Raw genomic sequence first — 25,203 nt, forward strand, 5'->3', positions numbered from 1 at the left:
AGTGCGGCTCTCCCTCCCCAGTCCTGCCCCAGTCACCCCCCACCCCTGGAGCTAGGCTCTTCCTCCCCCGTCCTGCCCCAGTCACCCCCCACCCCTGGAGCGTGGCTCTCCCTCCCCAGTCCTGCCCCAGTCACCCCTCACCCCTGGAGCGTGGCTCTCCCTTCCCAATCCTGCCCCAGTCACCCCTCATCCCTGGAGCGTGGCTCTCCCTCCCCAGTCCTGCCCCAGTTATCCCCCAGAGCATGGCTCTCCCTTCCGCATCCTGCCCCAGTCACCCCCCAGAGCACGGCTCTCCCTGCCCCAGTCACCCCGATCCCTGGAGCGCACCCCCATCCCTGGAGCATCCCTCCCCCATCCTACCCCAGTCACCCCCCAGAGCACGGCTCTCCCTTCCCCATCCTGCCCCAGTCACCCTCACTCCCACCCCCAGAGTGTGGCTCTTCCTCCCCTGTCCTGCCCCAGTTACCCCTCCACCCCCAAGTGTGGCTCTCCATCCCCTGTGCTGCCCCAATCACTTACCCCAGAGCAAGGCTCTCCCTTGAACGTCCTGCCCCAGTCACCCCTCCACCCCTAAATCCCTGCTCAGCTGGTAGGGGGAGGGAGGTGGAGAGACCAGCAAGCGATGGGGGTGAAGAGGTGGAGCAGGGGGAGGGCTTTAGGGGGAAGAAACAGAGTGGGCAGGGCCTTAGGAGGGAAGAGTCAGAGCACGGGTGGGGCTTCGGGGGGGAAGAGGCGGAGTAGGGGGCGGGAGAGGTTCCGGCACTCAGTGTCCATTTTTCACAAATTAGAAAGTTGGCCACCCTAGTAGTCCTGATAGCATGGGCAGAGGCTATTGGTGGCATGAGTTAGCCATCCTGAGCACATACCCACAGGGTCCAGGAGGGTTTGTACTCTGGGCAGCTAGCTGTTTGCTGCTGCCTGCGCGACAGTGGCTATACTACTATTTTTAGCATGCTAGCTTGACGAGAGCTAGTGTGAGTATGTCTACGTGAGTTGGAAATCGCACCCCTAGCTACAAGTATAGACGTACCCTTAGATCCACCACGCAGACCTCTGCCATTTTGAGCTAATGGACTAACTGATAGAGGATGATAACCAGTGTCTGCTATGTGGACCAGCACCAGAGCAGAATGGGACACTTGCTAATGGGTTTCACAGACATTTGCTGACAGCAGAGGAATGGTGGGACTCAGAAATCTTGGATTTCACTCTAGTGGGCACAGATTCTTCTGCCCATTCCCCAAGGTGTGACCCTTTCTGCACTGTCCTCTCCAACCTATCTCTTCCCCAGTTCCATATTTTCTGGCGTGGAAAATTTCAGCCCACAAAGTTAAAGTCTGGCAAAATTATAAATAGCTGAAACAGACTCTTACAAGGGTGAGTGTCAGGCAACCTGGGTGCTACCAGTCCCACCTTTAATGAACCATAAACCTCTGGGGTTCTAATCTGTCTCCACAATTGTAGGCGTATTCTCGCAATGCAACTGCAAGCCACCTTGTTATTTGTTCTATTCTTGTTTGTTACAAGTGTATTGAATTTTGCTGACACAGGAGAAGGCGGGCAAAGTACCTGGCAAATTAGCCTCCTTTTAGTTTTATAATTACTATTATACAGATAGATATTACTATTATACAGAGCATAGTTCTTAATGTCATTTTTTTTGAAGTAGAACTTCATATCAAAGTCCGTCACAAAAATTTGCTAATCAGTCCTCGCAATACTGGTGAGGTTAAGAAATATTATATAAAACAAAAAGAAAAGGAGTACTTGTGGCACCTTAGAGACTAACCAATTTATTTGAGCATGAGCTTTCTTGAGCCACAGCTCACGAAAGCTCATGCTCAAATAAATTGGTTAGTCTCTAAGGTGCCACAAGTACTCCTTTTCTTTTTGCGAATACAGACTAACACAGCTGTTACTCTGAAACCTTATATAAAACAATTATAGAACAAAGGCATACCACTAAGCATTGGTATGTTAAGCAAGACTCAAAGATGGCTGTACTGACCATTATTTATTTCATTTCATTATAGCAAGACCAAGCACTATAATTAAGGTTTCATAATGGCTTCTGGTGGAAGGGAGAGAAGCAAGTGGGGAGAAAATCATCTAGGAAGGAGCAAGTTCCTTTCTTATTTTGTTACCTTGACCATTCCATGTTCCTCTATGATTCTTAGTTTTCCTTCTGCCTCTACTCACAGTCCTCCTCTTTCACACTCTTTGATTTAATCTTCCACATTGATGTCTCTTCTGACCCATTAGTTGCTGCCTCCTCAGCTTCATTTCCTCATCCTCCCCTCTGCAGTTGATCTTCAGCCCTAGAAAGCTCCTTCACTCACCACGATGGCCACTCATTAAATCTTGTTCTGGATAAAAACTCTTTCTTCTCTGATCTATCAATTTCAGTTCTCCCTCTCTGATCAACACCGAATCTCCATCAGTGTTGCCCCTAGCCCCATTGCACAGGTATTTCACGACACTTCAGTCCATCACTGGTCAGGGATTCCTCTGCTGCTGTCCGTCCCCTCTTCTGCTGATGCTCTTCTGGCACTACTGCAATGTGTTTAAAAATAGTTGTGTGTGTATCCATAACCATATGTCAAAGTCCTACTTCACATGAGAAAAACAGGATACAGTAGATGCTTGTTTGCAGCAACACCTTGTAAGCGCAACATTTCCCCAGGAAACACGTTTCCTACTATAAATTGTCAACACTCCCCATAACAGCAACAGCTGCTTAGAAGCAACATAGCAAAAGGGCACCGATACAATGAAATTAATTACATACAATGAAAGCATGTGTGTAACTTCTCTGGTGGTAGTAGTAGGAATAAATGACAAAGTGTGTTCTCTCTTTCTAGGGGCAAAGTTAAGAAGCTGCTTTGACTATGAAGAGAGCTTGACTCAGTTTGTCTAATTCTTTTTTAAACAGAAGATGATAAGTAAAAGTGAATCCTATACTTCAGGGCAGGAATCTGTGATCAACTCAACCTGGCTGATTTACATATTAAAAGAATGGATTGGTCTGGACTACCACTATCCAAACTATATGGGCTCCTTCTTGTGTGTGTCACTCACAATACTCTTTTTTCCTTATTTACTCTGGTTTATCGTTTGCATCTTTTGTAATATTTGCCTTCACATTTACAAGAGAAAGAACGGCCTAGATGATGATTTTTCCAATAAACTATGGGACAATGGAAGGCTAATGGTGTCACGCATAATTAGTATGTATGGAAAGCTATGGCACGGTAAGAGATTTTTTTCCCTTTAAACACTAAATATGTATTACTGCAACAGGTGACTACATGGCAGGGGTTCCTAAACATCGTTCATGGCTTGTTCAGGGTAAGCCCCTGGCAGACCGCGAGACGCTTTGTTTACCTGAGCGTCTGCAGGTACGGCCGCTCACAGCTCCCAGTGGCCACAGTTTGCCATTCCCAGTCGATGGGAGCTGCGGGAAGTGGTGCGTTGGCCCGCGCCGCTTCCCGCAGCTCCCATTGGCTGGGAATGGCGAATTGCGGCCACTGGGAGCTGCGAGCAGCCATATCTGCAGATGCTCAGGTAAACAAAGCATCTTGTGACCTGCCAGGGGCTTACCCTGAACAAGCCATGAACCAAGTTTGGGAACCCCTGCTATATGAACATTTTGAAGACTGATAGGACCAAAGTTTGACCTACCTTTTCTTTTATCTGTTTAAAAATTCCATTCCATGTACTTTTTTTGTGCATTCCTTTTTCAAAGCAAATTTTATAGGGGAGTAAAAAAAATATTCCAATAGCTCAGCAATGAAAGGAGGAGGAAAATTCAGTTAGGAAACAAATTTCAGTTTTCAGGCTGAAGCAAAAGATAGTTTATGAATATTTTTGAAAGGGGTCTTTAAAATGCTGTTAGCACCTCACAATACACAATAAAAATGATTGTTATCATTTTATTATTAAAAATTGGTATTCTGAACATTTTGGGGCTGAACTATAGTTACACTCAAATGGGGTTCACTGATAGCTATGAGAATTGGTTGATATTTCCGAGGCATTTTGAGCCATCAAAGATAATACGAATGATGTAGGTTTTCAGCTCTAGCCCAGTGGTTCCCAACCTTTTCTCTTCTGCAACATACCTTGAATTATTTTGAGGAACACCATCATATAGTCTCCAAATGAGCTTCCCTTCTTACCGCCTCGGTTTAAGCTGTTTACCACCCTTGTCACAGTCTGTAGTTTCCAAATCAGTTCTGCGCCCAGCCCCCATCAGTTCTGTCTTCACCATCCACCAGTTCAGCCCCCACCTCACCCCAATTCTGCCACACCCCACCCAGCCCCCACCGTTCTGCCTCTCCAGCTCCCCTCAGCCCCCACTAATTCCATCCCCCCACCATGGGCGGCAGTTGAAGCTTCCCCTTGGGGAGGCTAGCCCCTTCCCCGCCTCTTTCAGCCGAGGCCCCACTCCTTCCACATGTGGCCCCCCCCATGGCCCCTCCGCACCTTCCCTCATGACCCTACCCCCATTCTGCCACCACTCGGCTTCTTTCCCCTGAGGCCCCACCCCCAACTTGTTCCTTTCTACCTCTGCCCCCCATACCCCAGCTACAGCCCTAAGACTGGAAAAGCTCTGTGCCCCCACTGCGGCCCTGGGCTGCAGTAGGGAGCAAGAGCTCCTCCAGCCCAGGGGCTGTGGTGTGGGGAGATTTTTCCAGGGGCTCCAAACTGGCCAGGGTCCCTGGGCATGGGCCCCGGGGCCCATGGGTAATCTGCTTCTGCCCTCCCTCCCCCCACCCAGTGGTGTGAGGTTTGGGGAGGCTTAGCTTCCCTCAGCCTCTGTTACGCACTACCCATACCCCTTGCCTCACCTCTGCTTCTCCTAGGGTTCTTCCCCACCTCCCAATGGTGGGGGGTTGCACTAGGGTCCCGCTCCACTTCCCGGCTGCAGCGGGGAGGAGCAGAGGACCCAACCCATTGCTCACACAGGATATGGGGGTGGGGAGAGGGAGATTGAGTTCTGATTGGTTGCTCTGCCCATGGAGGCGGTGAAGCAATGAGGAAGATAGCCAGGCAGAAGGTGGCTTTCCCCCCATTCCTTCCCTCTCTCCTTCCCCCACTCCACAGGACTCAAATTTGCTATCTTAACCTTGGTTTGGGGAATGGAATGTGACGCATGCATAATATTTAAAAGGGGCCTTGCCCTGGAAAGCAAAAGTACAGAATGCGATCTGGCTCTGACACTAAAATACAAGGGAAGATATTTTTGTTCTCATGTGTAGTTTTTCAAAAAATTCCACAGCACACCTGTTGGGAAACACTGCTCTGAGCTATTGGTTCTTATGCAGCCCAAGTTGGTAGTAATGAGCTCTTGACAGCTGATGCTGTTTTACTCCTGGGCTGTCTACACTTGCTTTTATGTAAAAATGTCTCACTGTTCTTATCTCTGATGTGGCTTCACCTATAGTACCAATGGTGGGAAATTTTCAAAGAAAAAGTGTACTGTAGAGAAGGAACATAAGTACTGGTGTGGTCTTATAAATTTTAGAATTGCCAGACACGTGATGGATTGTGAGTTTTTTGTTTAAATTGGAATTACAAGCATAGTAGATGAAGTTAATGTAGTAGACATAGGCGCTGACTCCGTGGGTGCTCAGGTAAACATTTTGAAATTCTACAGTATGTGCAATGGAACTAAATTCTGAAGGGAACAACCCCTAAATTCTGTTCCAATGTTAACGTATTATTGCTAGGAAATACTCTTCATTTTCCATGTCTCCTGTCCGTTCCCCCTGTACGTACACACACACACACACACACACATATTTTGGCTCCTATGATGTTGTCAAGGTGGCCTGAGTCAGAACGTCCACCCTCATGAAAGTGGAGCATGAAGCTGGCTTCACTGGATCTTGGCTGCAGTGCCTTGGCAGCCCAGCTCACACTTCTGGCTCCTTTCACTCAGAATCCTAGAATCATACAGATGTAGAGCTGGAAGGGACCTCAAGAAGTCATCTAGTCCAGTCCCTGGCACTGAGGCAGCAGTCCTTGGCTCTCATGGGGAGGGAAGGAGGCAGAGTTCATGGGGTCCTGATTGAGATGAGCAGAGCAGTTTACACCTCTTACAGGTATTGTTTCAGACTCTCTGTAGACTCTTGAAGACATTACTGCATTGATTTACTCACTTCAATTTTCAAGGTTTTCTCTGCAACCATATAGGCTAGAAACAATTTAAAAAAAGAGAGTGCTGGGATTCTGGAGCAGAATTGTGTGCAGAGGAGTAAATTCTGCATCAGATTCTCCAGGCGTGAAATACACTTGACCCTGCTTGGGAGTGTGTCAAGGTTCCTCCCCCACTCTGAACTCTAGGGTACAGATGTGGGGACCTGCATGAAAAACCTCCTAAGCTTATCTTTACCAGCTTAGGTCAAAACTTCCCCAAGGTACAAAATATTCCACCCTTTGTCCTTGGATTGGCCGCTACCACCACCAAACTAATACTGGTTACTGGGGAAGAGCTGTTTGGACGCGTCTTTCCCCCTAAAATACTTCCCAGAACCTTGCACCCCACTTCCTGGACAAGGTTTGGTAAAAAGCCTCACCAATTTGCCTAGGTGACTACAGACCCAGACCCTTGGATCTTAAGAACAATGAACAATCCTCCCAACACTTGCATCCCCCCTTTCCTGGGAAATGTTGGATAAAATGCCTCACCAATTTGCATAGGTGACCACAGACCCAAACCCTTGGATCTGAGAACAATGAAAAAGCATTCAGTTTTCTTACAAGAAGACTTTTAATAAAAATAGAAGTAAATAGAAATAAAGAAATCCCCCCTGTAAAATCAGGATGGTAGATATCTTACAGGGTAATTAGATTAAAAAACATAGAGAACCCCTCTAGGCAAAACCTTAAGTTACAAAAAAGATACACAGACAGAAATAGTTATTCTATTCAGCACAGTTCTTTTCTCAGCCATTTAAAGAAATCATAATCTAACATGTACCTAGCTAGATTACTTACTAAAAGTTCTAAGACTCCATTCCTGGTCTATCCCCGGCCAAGACAGAATATAGACAGACACACAGACCCTTTGTTTCTCTCCCTCCTCCCAGCTTTTGAAAGTATCTTGTCTCCTCATTGGTCATTTTGGTCAGGTGCCAGCGAGGTTACCTTTAGCTTCTTAACCCTTTACAGGTGAGAGGAGCTTACCCCTGGCCAGGAGGGATTTCAAAGGGGTTTACCCTTCCCTTTATATTTATGACAGAGTGAAAGTAGGCAACGTATTTTGGATGTAAGTTTGCGATACAATGTGGCAGCACAAAAGGCCAGTGCATCACATCTGAAATGGAATTGTTAATAATACATCTCCTGTATAGTTTGGTGAGACTATTTATCCTACTTGTTGCCAAAGTGCACAAAATTTGGAGTGGATAAGAGGGGAGAGCTGAAGCGTCCCAGAATTTCCAGACATACATTAGTTATGAAGGGTAAAACTCAGACACACAGAAGTGAGAGGCATAATTAAATAAAGTGTTTCATTCCTTTGGCCTTGAATGTCACCCCACCCAGACTGTCTAAGACCTTTGTCGCGGAATGTACTTCAGCTTCTCAATGGTGGGGTAGGTTTGGGGAACCTATGTAGTGGATAAGAAGTGGAACTGCCATATCTAATTACTTATCTAATCCAGTAGCCCATCTCTGATAGGGGCAACTACCAATTGTTTCAGAGGAAGGTGCTATAATGGATAATTATGAAATAACCTGCCCAGAGGGAAAACTTCTTCCTAAGATCATCAGTTAATGGTTGCCTTATTCCCTTAAGTATATATCGGTCTATATCCCTTACTGGGGAATAATAAACTATCTCGTATAATAATACTGTAAGCTGTTCTCTTTATGCAGATGCATGTTGTCATAAATATAAAGGGAAGGGTAAACACCTTTAAATCTCTCCTGGCCAGAGGCAAAACCCTTTCACCTGTAAAGGGTTAAGAAGCTAAGATAACCTCACTAGCACCTGACCAAAATGACCAATGAGGAGACAAGATACTTTCAAAGCTGGATGGAGGGGAAACAAAGGCTCTGTCTGTGTGATGTTTTTTAGCTGGAACCAGAGCAGGAATGCAGGTCAGAACTCCTGTAAAAAGTCAGTAAGCAATCTAGTTAGAGATGCGTTCGATTCTGTTTTGTTTAAATGGCTGATAAAATAAGTTGTGCTGAATGGAATGTATATTCCTGTTTTTGTATCTTTTTGTAACTTAAGGTTTTGCCTAGAGGGAGTCTCTATGTTTTGAAACTGATTACCGTGTAAGGTATTTACCATCCTGATTTTACAGAGGTGATTCTTTTACTTTTTCTTTAATAAAAATTCTTCTTTTAAGAACCTGATTGTTTTTTTCATTGTTCTTAAGATCCAAGGGTTTGGGTGTGTGTTCACCTATGCAAATTAGTGAGGATTTTTATCAAGCCTTCCCCAGGAAAGGGGGTGTAGGGCTTGGGGGGGATATTGTGGGGGGAGACGTTTCCAAGTGGGCACTTCCCCTGTTCTTTATGTAACACTTTGGTGGTGGCAGCTTTTCACTTAAGCTGGTAAGAATAAGCTTAGGGGGGTCTTTCATGCAGGTCCTCACATCTGTACCCTAGAGTTCAGAGTGGGGAAAGAACCGTGACACATGTCCAATATTTTTTATTCCTATTAAGCTCTTGATCAAAATTCTCTTCCAGTGAATTCCATAGGCTAATTATGCACAGTCTTTAAAAAATGTCTATTTTCAGTTTCACTGTCTGTCTCTTTGAAAAGGTAAATAGAAGATTTACCTTCCCTATACAATTAATTATTTTGTATATCTTTGTTGTGTACCCTATTATACAATTCAGTCTCTTCTTCATGGAGGAGGGGTTAAGAAGTAGGTTTTTTTTAGGTCTTCAGATACTTTTGCCATCTATTTCTGGATCTTTTCTCTTTCTGGTATATCCTCTTTTGTTAGGACGACCAAATTTGAACATAGTATTTTAGGTGAATGTACCATTGATCTACAGTGGAATTATAATATTCTCAGTATAATTTTCTATTTATTCTTTATGCAGCCCAATGTTTTCTTTTTTCACTATTGAGCTTTGAACGGAGGTTTTCATTGAGCTGTCCATATGATACTCAGGTCTCTTATCTGAGTGGTCACAGTTTACTTAGAACCTGGCAATATGTATGAGTAGTTGAAATAACATGCAACATTTGCAAGGCATGGGGGCCAATTAGGGACTTGCTTCTACACAGCAGTAACTGGGGAAGTAGGGCTGAATATCAGCTATGATGAAGATCTACAGATCATTCCACCCCACACAGAGTAGGCATAGTTGGAGAAATATAACTCCAACCTTGAGGCTTCAGCAACAGCTAAAGAGAAGCTTTGCTGCCTCAGGAAGATCTGATGGAGGTGAAAGGATGATTTCTTCCCCTCACTTCTCAATCTATGAGGACCTTCCTTGTAAATTTACCATGTTATTTATATATAGTTGTGGCTAGGGCCAGGATTTGGACTTTTGACAGTTAATGCCTATTACTTCACGTTGTTTGTCTACAGATTTGGGAATATAACACTTGTCATGTTTGCAACAATAAGTGCCAGAATAATTTCTTTTGTAAATGAAAATGTAGGGCTGGTTTACACACAAAGTTGCACTAAAATATCAAACTTGGCTTTTATTATTTTTGTTGCAAATCTGTGTGTGGATGATCTTATTCTGGAATAAGGGTATCCACATAGGAACTTGCACGAAAACAACAAAAGGTGTGAAATGAAGCAGATTTAATTATTTTGATTTAACTTTGTGTATAGACCAGCACTTAGATTATTAATAAACAGACTGGAAAGCCCCTGAGTCACTTATTCCTTATTTCTACTTTGAATTTACGAGTTAGAAGCTGCCATTTTTATATAGGTTTTTTTGGGCTAGAATGGCACTTTAGGATGAACGGAGATGCTTTTTTTTATTTATCAAATCCAAGGGAATAGTTGAGATTCTAAACCAATAACTAAATATATGCAAATACAATGTAAATTAACATAGCTGAAAAATCACTTCTTATTCCATATACCCATCTGGAACTCAGCTCAATGTTGTGTATTTCTTCTGCAGTGTTTGTAACATTGCAAACACCTACAGCAGAAAAGGGAACTGAAATATTTAAAGAACTCTTGAGGTGCTGTCTGCTTTTGCAGGAGAAATGCAGGACTTTGAACCTACTCTTGGTATGTTAAAAGAAGCAAAACTTCCAGCGTAGAGTGTGTTCCTTTATTAGGCAACCTCCTGTCTCAAGAAAACAGCCCTAAAATATCCCCACCCTTCGAGTATTTCTTTTATTAAAAGGCCATCTTTTGTTAAACCAACCAGCTTTTGGCAGATACTTGACTGATCACTATATTTTAGGGCTGTCAATTAATTGCAGTTAATTAATCAAGCGATTAGCTCAGAACAAATTAACTTGATTAAAAAAAAGTAATCGCAATTAATCACAGTTTTAATTGCACTGTTTTACAATAGAATACCAATTTAAATTTATTATAAATATTTTTGGATGTTTTCTACATTTTCATATATATTGATTACAATTACAACACAGAAGACAAAGTGTACAGTGCTCACTTTATATTATTATTTTTATTATCTTTTTAATGTAAATATGTGCCAAAAATATTATTTTTCAATTCACCTTATACAAGTCCTGTAGTGCAATCTCTTGATTGTGAAAGTGCAACTTTCACATGTAGATTTTTTTTGTTACATAACTGCACTCAAAAACAAACAATGTAAAACTTTAGCGCCTACAAGTCCACCCAGTCTTACGTCTTGTTCAGCCAATCGCTAAGACAAAAATGTTTGTTTACATTTATGGGAGATAATGCTGCCTGCTTCTTATTTACAATGTCACCTGATGGCGTTCACATGGCACTGTTGTAGCTGTTGATGGGTTCTGCTCAATAACGATCCAAAGCAGTGTGGACTGAGACACGTTCATTTTCATCATTTGAGTCAGATGCCAGCAACAGAAAGTTGATTTTCTTTTTTGTGATTCAGGTTCTGTAGTTTCCGACGTGGAGTGTTGGTCTTTTAAGACTTCTGACACCATGGTCCACAAGAAGGACTTGTTGGCTCTAAAGTTTTATACTATTTTATTTTTTAGTGCAGTTATGTTAAAAAAAATCTATATTTGTAAGTTTTATTTTCACAATAAAGAGATTGCACTACAGAACTTGTATTAGGTGAATTGAAAAATACTATTTCTTTTGTTTTTTATGGTGCAAATATTTGTCAAAAAATAAATAGAAAGTGAGCACTGTACACTTTGTATTCTGTGTTGTAACTGAAATCAATATATTTTAAAATGTAGAAAACATTCAAAAATATATAAATAAATGGTATTCTGTTATTGTTTAATTGTGTGATTAAAACTGTGATTCATCATGATTTTTTAAATCTTGAGATTAATCACGATTGATTTTTTAATTGTTTGACAGCCCTACTATATTTTAAAACATGTACTTTTTGTAAATTTAAAGTGGTATGTCTATTCTGTTAGTAATTTAAATCCTTAAATATTATTTTGTATTAATAAAATCATAGAGTCACAGAAGATTAGGATTGGAAGAGACCTCACGAGGTCATCTAGTCCAACCCCCTGCTCAAAGCAGGACCAACACCAACTAAATCATCCCAGCCAGGGCTTTGTCAAGCCAGGCCTTAAAAACCTCTAAGGATGGAGATTCCACCACCTCCCTAGGTAACGCATTCCAGTGCTTCACCACCCTTCTAGTGAAATAGTGTTTCCTAATATCCAACCTAGACCTCCCGCACTGCAATTTGAGACCATTGTTCCTTGTTCTGTCATCTGCCACCACTGAAAATAGCTGAGTTCCATCCTCTTTGGAACCCCCCTTCAGGTAGTTGAAGGCTGCTATCAAATCCCCCCTCACTCTTCTCTTCTGCAGACTAAACAAGCCCAGTTCCCTCAGCCTCTCCTCATAAGTCATGTGCCCCAGCCCCCTGATCATTTTTGCTGTCCTCTGCTGGACTCTCTCCAATTTGTCCACAGTTTATCTGTAGTGGGGGGCCCAAAACTGGATGCCATACTCCAGATGTGGCCTCACCAGTGCCGAATAGAGGGAAATAATCACATCCCTCGATCTGCTGGCAATACTCCGACTAATGCAGCCCAATATGCCTTTGGCCTTCTTGGCAACAAGGGCACACTGCTGACTCATATCCAGCTTCTCATCCACTGTAATCTCAGGTTCTTTTCTGCAGAACTGCTGCATAGCCAGTTGGTCCCCAGCCTGTAGTGGTGCATGGGATTCTTCCGTCCTAAGAGCAGGACTCTACACTTGTCCTTGTTGAACCTCATCAGATTTCTTTTGGCCCAGTCCTCCAATTTGTGTAGGTCACTTTGGATCCTATCCTCTCCCCTCAGCTTAGTGTCATCTGCAAACTTGCTGAGGGTGCAATCCATCCCATCATCCAGATCATTAATAAAGATGTTGAACAAAACTGGCCCCAGGACTGACCCCTGGGGCACTCTGCTTGATACCGGCTGCCAACTAGACATCAAGCCATTGATCACTACCCGTTGAGCCCGACAATCTAGCCAGCTTTCTATCCACCTTATAGTCCATTCATCCAATCCATGCTTTTTTAACTTGCTGGCAAGAATACTGTGGGAGACAGTATCAAAAACTTTGCTAAAGTCAAGATATATCACGTCCACTGCTTTCCCCATATCCACAGAGCCAGTTATCTCATCATAGAAGGCAATCAGGTTGGTCAGGCATGACTTGCCCTTGATGAATCCATGTTTACTGTTCCTGATCACCTTCCTCTCCTCCAAGTGCTTCAAAATGGTTTCCTGGAGGACCTGCTCCATGATTTTCCAGGGACTTAGGTGAGGCTGATCGGTCTGTAGTTCCCCGGGTTCTTCTTCTTCCCTTTTTTAAAGATGGACACTATATTTGCCTTTTTCCAATCGTCCGGGACCGCCCCCGATCGCCACGAGTTTTCAAAGATAGTGGCCAATGGCTCTGCAATCACATCAGCCAATTCCCTCAGCACCCTCAGTGCATTAGATCTGGACCCATGGATTTCTGCATGTCCAGTTTTTCTAAATAGTCCTTAACCTGTTCTTTCACCACTGAGGGCTGCTTACCTCCTCCACATGCTGTGTTGCCCAGGACAGCAGTGTGGGAGCTGCCCTTCTCTGTGAAGGCCGAGGTGAAAAAAGCATTGAGCATTCAATATTTTTTTTAAAAAAAACCTTGGTTAATCCTTTTTTAAAGTAAAAATCACTAATGAAAGGAGGTATCCCTGGTCTCTTTGTTTGGAATAAAATAGGAAGAGATGCTCCTTGAAAAACAGCATTTCTCATACACAAAGATCTACTACTCTGGCCATTATAGCTGGGTTATCCTGCCTGCTCCCCACTGTTGGGAGGCTGCTACCAAATGTTCCTCTAGCATATTTATTTTTGTGAATTGGCTATACCTTCTGCTGGCACTTGGAGTGAATTGACTACACGATGTGGTGTTGGAACTGTCTTTCCAAACAGAGTCTGGGTAGGACACTGTGAAACTCATCTGCAGCCAGTTGGAATAGGACACAGAACAGACCAGATCTTTTATAAGCTACTGCGTAAAGGATTCAAGACAGGGGAAGTCAAAACAAATTAATAAAACACATATGTCTTCTTCAAGAAGATCAGGGAAGTAACAGTCTTTTTAACAAAGTTCATAATGGGGGACCTCAGGGCCCTACCTCAGAGCTCCCCAAATTAGAGTCAGCAAACAAAGTCCCTGGGCCCAGTCAGGCCAGTCCCCTGGAGCCTGAGGGAAACCAAAAGCTTTCTTTTCCTGTCTAAATAACCCAGAAGACTTGGGTTAACTAAATCAAAGGTCCATCAACTGAACTTTACTAAAGTGATACCAAGTGCAATAGTACTTGATGCTTATGCATTTTCTGCAGTTTCAAAGACCAACTTTTCCTTCCTACACCTCAGCTGATGCAGCAGGAAGTCTACTGGAGTTCATGAGTCAATGGCTGAAAATTTGAAAGTGTGTTCTCAGATGACATTTTTGGATCCTCCTTTCTTGTTCTGAGAGCTGCCTTTGTACGCATAGCCATAGTCTGCACTGCCCTCTATCTCATTCCTCATCCAACCCCAGAAGAAGTAATCAGCTAGGAACCTCCACCCCAGAAAAATGACAGAAGGCAATCAAAGAGAACTCCCAGCGTTGTTATACAGCTTGGCCTGTGCTGTTTCCAGATTCGTGGCTGATTGTCTCCAAAGTAAAATTCTGGAATCTAAAAGCACATGGTGGGCAGTACCGGATAAAGATCCTACAATGAGGAGCATCCTCATCCAAGCACACTTTGATGATACCTTATTGTTTGGAGCATCTCTAGACAGAGCTTTAAATGACTTCTTGGATCTCAGCAAAATATTCTCTCCACATCCGTCATCCAGAAAGTCAAGAAGGATGTACAGACCCTTACCAAAACAATGAAAATTAGTGTGTATAACTAAAGGTTTTTTCTTTGCAGATTTTTAAATTTTGAGATATGAGGGCTTTTAGTTAGGATTGTTTTTGTGTGCAGACCTCTTTTTTCCTCCTTTCTCTGAATTTACAGTTGATTTATTATTTGATATCTTCCTTCTGTGCAATTCTTGTTACTGATCCCTGTATATGCTAAACAAACAATTTAATTTGAATATATTTGTATTATTTAATATAATATATATGTGATCCAACCCTTCCTGCTGCTCCTTTATGCCAATTCTATAAGGTATTGAGTCCACCAACACCATTTCTTGTCCCCCTGCCTGAGCCATTACCACAGTCACTTAAGCACTAGCCCATGTAAGACCAGAATGGAGAGTTCTGCATAAACAAATGCAGAAGTTGAACTACATGAAAGATTTCTAAATAAACTGTAACTAGTGAAGAAAAAGGTGTCACTCTGGACATCTGGACAGAAATAGATGTGCAATGTTCCCACACTGGATGGCATACTCTCATTTTGAATATGAAGTTCAATTCCATCCACTGCTTCTTCTGAAAAATAATAAAGCAGAAACAGAATAGGCCCAAAGAAGGACACCGCAGATGACAAAAGCCATGGAAAAGCTTCCATATGATGAAATATTAAAATTATTAAGACTCCTCCACACTGAGGGAGGTTTCATGAGCTTAAGCTGTACAGTTTCCTGTGCAGCACAAGATGGTATAATTTTGGGTTTACCCTCCAAAGGGAGGTGCCTGCCTTAGGAACTGGGATGTGCGCTAGCTGTTTAGCCTTTCTATGCAGGAGCTGGTCAGAGAGCCTGTTTGCATGTTACTACAGTTGGGTGTGTCCCTCCCTACCTGTGTGTATGCTGATTGAAAGAGCAAGCTTGGAAAGCTTAGCAACTTGTCACAGCAGCACAGCGTGAGAGGGAGCCCAGGCTGGTGGATCAGGGGGGCTCAGTGGTACCCCAATTCCAGATGGCTCCCCAAGGGAGCGGGAACCCATCACAGAAAACAACACTGTAGATTCTTTCTGATGGGGTAGATTTGATAAACAGTTTTCAAATCAGCTCACTTTTATTGTGCTGATCAGGATTTGCATCTGAGCTATTATTGACTGTGTTTCACTCAGTCACTGAAATTTATCATTTTAAAATCTGATTTACCAAGAATATTCTTCCCTATAGCCTCGCTGTCTCTGAGTGAACAAGGGCAGTCTCTAACTCGATGGGTTTTGTGTTAGGTCATACTGGACATGACCAATGAGATTACTGAATTTTTGAAAGCCAGTTGAGTCTAGATGATCTCAAGCCCCTTCTTAGCTCTGCATTCTCACTCTGCCTTCCAGTGAGTAGACTACAAAAATACTGAGCTCCTCCACACTGTACCAGACCTCCTCTAATGTAGCTCCCTACACTAGGCCTGTCTGGACTCACAAAAATGGCTGAGAAACAACTGAGAAGGTTTAGAGGAAAACCATGGCCCTTCACATATCTCTGATTGTCACACTGACCTCTCAGCTATCAGACTGAGGCAGGAGGAAATAACCCAGCATCTCCAAAGTCAATATTTGAGATAGTACATTGTTAAGTCAAGTTAAACTGTTTAAAGTTAGTTCACAAAAAATTGTATTTTTCAATTAACTAGGCCTTTCTTTGCATTTCTGACCCTACAGATCATTCTAATTATTTGGTGATTTTTCTATTGTTTTATCACTGTTTCAGTCCTTAACATACTCTTCAATGAGCAGTGGCTTCATGGTTTTATACTGGGTTTTGAGGTTCCTTTCACTCATGGATTTCACCTCCAAATTCTAGATAATTTCCCCCCTCCCCACTTCAGATTTTTTGAATCCCATCTATGGGCTTGTCTACGCTACACATCTTTTAGAGACAAGGCTGTGAATGCTCTTTTGTGGTATTTTGTCGGCACTTTTGCTGACAAAATACTTCCAGCCCTGCGAGCGGCATAAGCTTTGTCAGCAGAAGCCATGTTCACACTGCCGCTTGCGTCAGCAAAACGTTTGTCTTTTGTGGGGGAGCTTTTTTAAGTACCCACGAAAGACAAAAGTTTTGGTGACAACTGTGCAGTGTAGACATACCATATATATGTGTCTTTCCCTAACTATTCCCTTGTTTGAAAGTATTTTTAGTTTTTAGTTTTTAGGACTTTTAACATATAAAAGCCTGGAAAATTAACAGACGGTCATTCCGCTGACCTGGTGCTCAAACTTCTGTAGATTGATTGGTTGTTAACTACCCAACTGTGACAAACAAAAAACCCATCAAGCTAGACAAACCCTCCCCCCTCGCAATTCCTGACTTCTTTTAAATCATGGCCACAATTACAAAAATAATAAATAATAACACTGACTCAAAACTGCACCAGTACTTTAGGCCTCTGTGAGCTGACGTATGATGCAGTGATGCATGAGATCAAAAATAAGGCTGCCGTTTTCTCACTGCATTTTTAACTGTGAAGTGAAATGTTTGACTGTCAGAGCCAAGAGTTAATTGTTATGCTAATCACTTCTTGACTAACATTGGATGTCCTAAAATTGACTCCTAGAACATCTTCCCCATATACAGGAAGGAGTTTCCTGTAGTGAGTAGCTTTATGTTAAATCACAGCATGACTTATAAAAAGCTAATATTGAAACTATTTTACTTTGTATTCTTGACAGGTTATGAAGTTCATGGCATAGAAAAAATACCAGAAGGACCAGGGCTTATTGTTTATTACCATGGAGCCACTTCTGTAGACTACCACTTCTTTGTCTGTAATCTCTATATACAGAAGGGCAGAGTCTCCTATTCAGTAGTTGAACGTCTCTTGTATATGATACCAGGTAAAGTACTTTTATTGTAAATGAGAGGGTTAGAAATACCTTAAATTCAGAGACACAAGTCTATACCACAATACTAGACATAAGAGGCTTATTACAAATATTAAGACTCAAACAAAATGCTTTCCAAGTATGCACTACAGAAAATAGTATAATTTCAAGCATTTGAGAAACTCTAAGGCAGGGGTGGGCAAACTTTTTGGCCCGAGAGCCACATCGGGGTGCGAAACTCTATGGAGGGCTGGGTAAAGAAGGCTGTGCTTCCCCAAACAGCCTAGTCCCCGCCCCCTATCCGACCCCCCCCACTTCCTGCCCCTTGACTGCCCCCCTGAGAACCTCTAACCCATCCAACCCCCCCCCCCCTTGTCCCCTGACCGCCTCTTCCCGGGACCCCCGCCCCTAACCGCCCTCTGGGACCCCATCCCCTGCCCCACCCCAAACCTCCGCCCCATCCAACTGCCCCCTGCTCCCTGTCTCCTGAAACCCCTGCCCCTTATCCAACCCCCTGGCCCCAGCCCCCTTACCATGCTGCTCAGAGCAGCATGTCTGGCAGCTGTGCCGCCCGGTCAGAGCTAGACACGATGCCGCTCTGCCCTGCAGGAGCGCACAACCCCGCCGCCCAGAGCACTGCCTGCACGGCGGCATAGCTGTGTGGGAGGGGTGACAGCAGGGGAGGGGCTGGGGACTAGCTTCCCCGCCTAGGAGCTCAGGGGCTGGGCAGGATGGTCCTCCCGCAGACCGTAGTTTGCCCACTTCTGCTCTAAGGCCTTCTGAAGTTCATTATATCTAAAAGTTCTTTGAGCTCCTGGCCATGTGGATCCCACATATGGTGCACTTGCGCCCTCTGCATAGGAGTTTGGAAAGCTTTTCTCTAGCAATGTCCAGCAATGGGTTGCAGAGACACCCTGTATGCTCTCATGGTCCCTCATAAATCCCTTTTTAGCCACCTATGAAGAAAACCTTTTTCAATTTAACAGATAGTATTAGAAGTCTGCTTGGGCCTAATTTTAAAGCCAAACCCAGACCTGAACCTGACCCCGGCACAGCTGACCTGAATGCAACCTGAGAGCATCAACTTGTTTTCAGACCCAACCTGGACACAACACTCACCCCCGAACCTGTGTCAATGCCACCGCCGCTGCCTCATCCTTGGGTCTCAGTCTCATGGTGCTCCCTGCATCCTGTGCCCATGATCAATCTCCAGCCTCCTCCTGCTTGTGGGGTTGGGGAGCAGAGGTGGCGTGCCTCACTCCTACTGGTCACTGCAGCCTCACTGTGCTGTGTGTGCAGCGATTTGTCATCATACTCACTCCACTGCACACTGAGACAGGGGGGTGATGGCGGCTGGCAGAAGTGGGGCATGCAGCCGCCACTGTGCTGACATCACAGGCAGGCGGAGGTGATAAGAGCTTACCTGACCTGAGTCCTAGAGGACTGGGTTGTTTTCTGACCTGACCTAAACTCAACCACTGTAGTTGGGTCCTGTTGGGTTGCAAGCCTATGGACAGCATTTACTAGTTGTCTTCTTTTCTAGAGTTCATTAAAACAAGGTGCACATTCGTCGAGAGAGACAATTCCAAGTCACTTAAATCATAGAATCATAGAATATCAGGGTTGGAAGGGACCCCAGAAGGTCATCTAGTCCAACCCCCTGCTCGAAGCAGGACCAATTCCCAGTTAAATCATCCCAGCCAGGGCTTTGTCAAGCCTGACCTTAAAAACCTCTAAGGAAGGAGATTCTACCACCTCCCTAGGTAACGCATTCCAGTGTTTCACCACCCTCTTAGTGAAAAAGTTTTTCCTAATATCCAATCTAAACCTCCCCCACTGCAACTTGAGACCATTACTCCTCGTTCTGTCATCTGCTACCATTGAGAACAGTCTAGAGCCATCCTCTTTGGAACCCCCTTTCAGGTAGTTGAAAGCAGCTATCAAATCCCCCCTCATTCTTCTCTTCTGCAGGCTAAACAATCCCAGCTCCCTCAGCCTCTCCTCATAAGTCATGTGTTCTAGACCCCGAATCATTTTTGTTGCCCTTCGCTGGACTCTCTCCAATTTATCCACATCCTTCTTGTAGTGTGGGGCCCAAAACTGGACACAGTACTCCAGATGAGGCCTCACCAATGTCGAATAGAGGGGAACGATCACGTCCCTCGATCTGCTCGCTATGCCCCTACTTATACATCCCAAAATGCCATTGGCCTTCTTGGCAACAAGGGCACACTGCTGACTCATATCCAGCTTCTCGTCCACTGTCACCCCTAGGTCCTTTTTCGCAGAACTGCTGCCTAGCCATTTGGTCCCTAGTCTGTAGTGGTGCATTGGATTCTTCCATCCTAAGTGCAGGACCCTACACTTATCCTTATTGAACCTCATCAGATTTCTTTTGGCCCAATCCTCCAATTTGTCTAGGTCCTTCTGTATCCTATCCCTCCCCTCCGGCGTATCTACCACTCCTCCCAGTTTAGTATCATCCGCAAATTTGCTGAGAGTGCAATCCACACCATCCTCCAGATCATTTATGAAGATATTGAACAAAACCAGCCCCGGGACCGACCCTTGGGGCACTCCACTTGATACCGGCTGCCAACTAGACATGGAGCCATTGATCACTACCCGTTGAGCCCGACAATCTAGCCAGCTTTCTACCCACCTTATAGTGCATTCATCCAGCCCATACTTCCTTAACTTGCTGACAAGAATACTGTGGGAGACCGTGTCAAAAGCTTTGCTAAAGTCAAGAAACAATACATCCACTGCTTTCCCTTCATCCACAGAACCAGTAATCTCATCATAAAAGGCGATTAGATTAGTCAGGCATGACCTTCCCTTGGTGAATCCATGCTGGCTGTTCCTGATCACTTTCCTCTCATGCAAGTGCTTCAGGATGGATTCTTTGAGGACCTGCTCCATGATTTTTCCAGGGACTGAGGTGAGGCTGACTGGCCTGTAGTTCCCAGGATCCTCCTTCTTCCCTTTTTTAAAGATTGGCACTACATTAGCCTTTTTCCAGTCATCCGGGACTTCCCCGGTTCGCCACGAGTTTTCAAAGATAATGGCCAATGGCTCTGCAATCACAGCCGCCAATTCCTTCAGCACTCTCGGATGCAACTCGTCCGGCCCCATGGACTTGTGCACGTCCAGCTTTTCTAAATAATCCCTAACCACCTCTATCTCCACAGAGGGCTGGCCATCTCTTCCCCATTTTGTGATGCCCAGTGCAGCAGTCTGGGAGCTGACCTTGTTAGTGAAAACAGAGGCAAAAAAAGCATTGAGTACATTAGCTTTTTCCACATTCTCTGTCACTAGGTTGCCTCCCTCATTCAGTAAGGGGCCCACACTTTCCTTGGCTTTCTTTTTGTTGCCAACATACCTGAAGAAACCCTTCTTGTTACTCTTGACATCTCTTGCTAGCTGCAGCTCCAGGTGCGATTTGGCCCTCCTGATATGATTCCTACATGCCCGAGCAATATTTTTATACTCTTCCCTGGTCATATGTCCAACCTTCCACTTCTTGTAAGCTTCTTTTTTATGTTTAAGATCCGCTAGGATTTCACCATTAAGCCAAGCTGGTCGCCTGCCATATTTACTATTCTTTCGACTCATTGGGATGGTTTGTCCCTGTAACCTCAACAGTGATTCCTTGAAATACAGCCAGCTCTCCTGGACTCCTTTCCCCTTCAAGTTAGTCCCCCAGGGGATCCTGGCCATCCGTTCCCTGAGGGAGTCGAAGTCTGCTTTCCTGAAGTCCAGGGTCCGTATCCTGCTGCTTACCTTTCTTTCCTGCGTCAGGATCCTGAACTCAACCAACTCATGGTCACTGCCTCCCAGATTCCCATCCACTTTTGCTTCCCCCACTAATTCTACCCGGTTTGTGAGCAGCAGGTCAAGAAAAGCGCCCCCCCTAGTTGGCTCCTCTAGCACTTGCACCAGGAAATTGTCCCCTACGCTTTAAAAATCTATTGTCCATGCTGTTAGGTGAAGGAAGCTTGGGTCTGGGTGGTAAATCCAGCCATTCTGCTGGGTTAATGAATCTAGAGAGACAGGAAGGGTCTTGAAATTTCTTGCTGAGAAGCGGAGCATAATTGGGAACCACTGTTGCTGGAGCCATGCCAGGGTGAGCAGAATAATCCTTGCCTTTTCCTGCTTTATCTGGATACCATTTTCTACACAAGTGGAAAAGAAGGAAATTTTTACAGTAGCCCTTGAGTCCACAGTATCAAGAATGCATCTGAAATTAAGAAACAATCCTTTCCTGCTCTTAACCATTACCTTTGGCATTTTGTGTTTTTCCTGGTGGCAAATAAATATACGTGCAGGTGACCCCATTGAAGAAAAATTTCTCACGCCACTGACATTTTTGGGACCATTCATGTGAGTCTATATTAATCCTGCTTAGATGATCCACTAAGAGTTTGTCCTTTCCTGCTAAATGAATTGCAATTGGGGTTTTGTTGTGTGTTATACACCATTCCTGTAACATAGTTGCTTCCTTGCGCAGCTGGTAAGAATGAGCTCCTCCCTGCTTCTTTATAAAATAATCTGCTGTGGTATTGCCTAATACTATTTCAGCTTTTCAGGCCCATTTCGGCTTCTCAGGCCCATTGAATTGCCCTGAGCTCTAGAAGATTTATATGAAATTTTGTCTTTTTCTGTGACCAGAGACCCTGTGCTGTGAGTGCAAGACAGAGAGCTCCCTATCCAGTATTGCATGTATCTGTTGTGAACACCACTGGTGGAACTGGATATCTGAATGATACTCTCATCAGAATATTCTGTGGCTGAGTTCAGAAGAGTAAATCTGACAGAACCTTCACAGATTTCGATACATGGAGTGTTTTCCCTGTTTGTAGTTTGTTGACAACAGTGCTGGAAGAGGGTTCTCATTTTTAGACAGGTGTGCACAGTTACATAGGCCATAGACACTAGGAGACTCATCAACCTGAGGCAGAATAAATTTTTTTTATGAGACTGATGACTTTTTAGTCTCTGTGGTCTTCTTGATATTCAGGAACCTATCTCACGGAAGCATAGCTTGTCCCAGACTGGAGTCCAATCGAGCTCCTATGAAGAATATGGTGTTGGTGGGTTCCAAATGGGACTTTTGATTTATGAGGAATCCCAAACTCCTGAAAAGAGTACATGTGTAGATAACAGCTTCACAAAGAAGATCTTGCAACTGTGCCTTAGTAACCAATAGTCTAAATATGGATACACACTTATCCCTTTCTTTCTCAAGAGAGCTGCCACCACTGATAGGTACTTTGTGCAAACTTTGGGAGTGGTAACTAGGGGTCAAAATGAAGGACCATTACCATTTCTTATTACAAATCTGAGGTTTTTGCGAAAGTATCTATGTGGAAGTAAGCGTCTTTTAGATCAAGAACTGAAAACCAATCAGTCAACTAAATGGAAGGTAGATTGGAGGCCAAGATTAACGTGAAACCAGAACTTCCTGATGACGGTATTTAGAATCCTCAGATCTGATATGGGACATAAACCACCATCTTTTTTGACAATCATGAAATATTGTGAGTAAAACCCTTTCTCCCTGAATATTTTTGGGACTTCATCTACTGGTCTCATCTCTGAAAGTTTGAACTTCTGATCTTAGAAGACTTGCATGGGAGAGGTCCCTGACTGGGCGTGAGTGGAGTAAAGTAGAGTCTCAAACTATATGGCATACCTGCTGTGAAACATTTCCAATATCCACTTGTCCATAGTTATCAAACCCCAATGGCAGGAAAAACTGCACAGCTGGTTTTCAAACAGTTGATTTCACTTTTGTTGAACAGTCAGACTGCAGCTGCCTAGCAAATTGTCAAATTTTACATTTAGAACTAGTCTTGAAAAGAAGGTGGTTTCTCTCTTGATTTAGGCTTAAAATTTCCTCTACAATGTTGAGACAAATGTTGGGATGGGTATTGAGGATAATATTGTCTCCTCTCTGAAGAGTGTGACAAAAAAGAAGAAAAGGGATACTGCTGTCTTTGATATCTGAGAAAAGACATTCCAGTTCTCTTCCTCTGCTGTTGCTGGTAAAATCCCAGAGACCTTGCAGTACATCTTGTCTCCTTCATTCTTTTTAAAACCTCATCAGGCTTAATACTAAAAAAGACCTCACCCCTCCAAAGAGAGATCTTCAGCCCTTTCTTTAGTCTCTGGTTGGAGACAAGAAGATTTCAACTAAGCAAAGCATTTTAAGAAAATTACAAATGAAACTGCTGTTATTGGAAAATCTGAAGAGTCATAGCATGCCCTCAAAACATATTTAACAATCTGTTGGCCATGTGAAGCAATAATATTTGCTAACTTTCTCTCATCTTCTGATAAAAATTTGATGAACAGCTCTAATTTTTCCCATGAATGATATTGTTAGCGGCAATGACTGATAATTTGGGGCCCAAAGTAGATGACCAAAATAGTTTTCTCGCTAATATATCAATTTTCTTATGCTCTTTATGAGAAGGAATAGAATGAGTGGTGTTGCAATCCCTCTCAAGACCTTAACCTCTCAGTTCCCAGAAACTCAGCTCTATTCTGGACTCATCACTCAGGTTTTTACTGTATGCCAATAAAGAACTGTAATGAGTAGATCAGGCTCAAGCTTAGAGGGTGGGTACAGGGTATATCACTGTCATCACAACCACAAATCCCCAGAGAATACAGTCACTGATTACTTTATATACAATTTTAACCATACACTGACACATATCTTCCAGCTGCAGCGGCACAGGAGCCAGCAAACAGAGCTGTAAACAGGGGAGTCTGAGTGGGAGTTCTGCTGGAGGAGAAGGTAGTTACGAACAGGACTTAGGTGAGAAGGCGATGACAGACACAGAGGCAGCAGTGGTAGTGACCCAAGCAGTGGAAGACACAATGAAGGTGACTGGATGTGGAAACTGTGGCATGTACGTGATCCTGGAGGGGGTACCTGAAAAGAGTCTCATCTGCATGAAGTGCCGCCTGATAGAGCTGATGGAAGAAAAGATCCAAGGATTGGAGATGCTGGTGGAAACTTTGCTTGAGTTTAGAAGGGGGTTCGAGCGGATCATGGAGCAAAGACATGAGGAGGCTGAAGGGAAAAGCTCAGACTTGCAGATGGAAGCAGGGTCAAAGAACTCTGAGAGGAGACTGCTGGGTGAGGAAAGTGGACAGTGAAAGCATATGACTAAGAGAACCAGGCAGAGGAAAAGACGGGCAAGTGAAGGAGAAATAGAGCTCAGGAACAAGTCTGCAGAGTTTGAAAATGAAGAAGGGGCACAGCAGGTGGTCACTGAAGGTGAAAGGGAAAGGAAGAAGAGAAGAGCAGCTAATCCTATAGAAAGAGGGGAAGAGTCAATGGAGATAACAACACCAAATATGAGCCCCAGGTGGATACAGAATGGGTTGCAGAGGATTGGAAGGGACAATAGGAATTGAGAGGACCTGCAGCCAGAGGGAACAGGGGATAGACAGGAGAATTGCACGATCACCAGGAAAAGGCAGGTCTACATGACTGGGGACTCCTTACTGAGAAGAATAGACAGGCCTGTAACCAGAGCTGATCCAGAGAACAGAAGGGTGTGCTCTCTGTCAGATGCTAAGATACGGGATGTGGACCTGAGGCTGAAGAGGATCCTAATGGGAGTGGGAAAGAATCCACTGATTGTCCTTCATGTGGGAACAAATCATATGGCTAGATTCTCGCTGGAATGTATCAAGGGAGACTATGCCAGGCTGGGGAAGATGCTTAAGGAAATCGAGGCTCAGGTGATCTTCAGTGGGATTCTGCCTGTTCCTAGAGAAGGCAAACAAAGGCATGACAAGATTATGATGATCAACAGA

At 43.9% G+C, this 25,203-nt stretch overlaps 1 protein-coding gene across 1 annotated transcript in view; it reads left to right on the forward strand.

Annotated features, from left to right (window-relative positions):
• The first annotated feature begins 2,935 nt into the window (after positions 1-2,935).
• The window catches only part of LOC144260385 (DGAT1/2-independent enzyme synthesizing storage lipids-like), a 62,633-nt gene continuing 40,365 nt past the window's right edge, over positions 2,936-25,203 (forward strand). Inside the window, exons 1-2 of the mRNA XM_077808998.1 lie at positions 2,936-3,251; positions 17,215-17,379. Coding sequence (XP_077665124.1) covers positions 2,936-3,251; positions 17,215-17,379 — 481 coding nt within the window. The remainder of the gene's footprint in view (positions 3,252-17,214; positions 17,380-25,203) is intronic.

This window comes from Eretmochelys imbricata, chromosome 2 (genome assembly GCF_965152235.1).
Source record: "Eretmochelys imbricata isolate rEreImb1 chromosome 2, rEreImb1.hap1, whole genome shotgun sequence".
NCBI classification, from domain to species: Eukaryota; Metazoa; Chordata; order Testudines; family Cheloniidae; genus Eretmochelys; species Eretmochelys imbricata.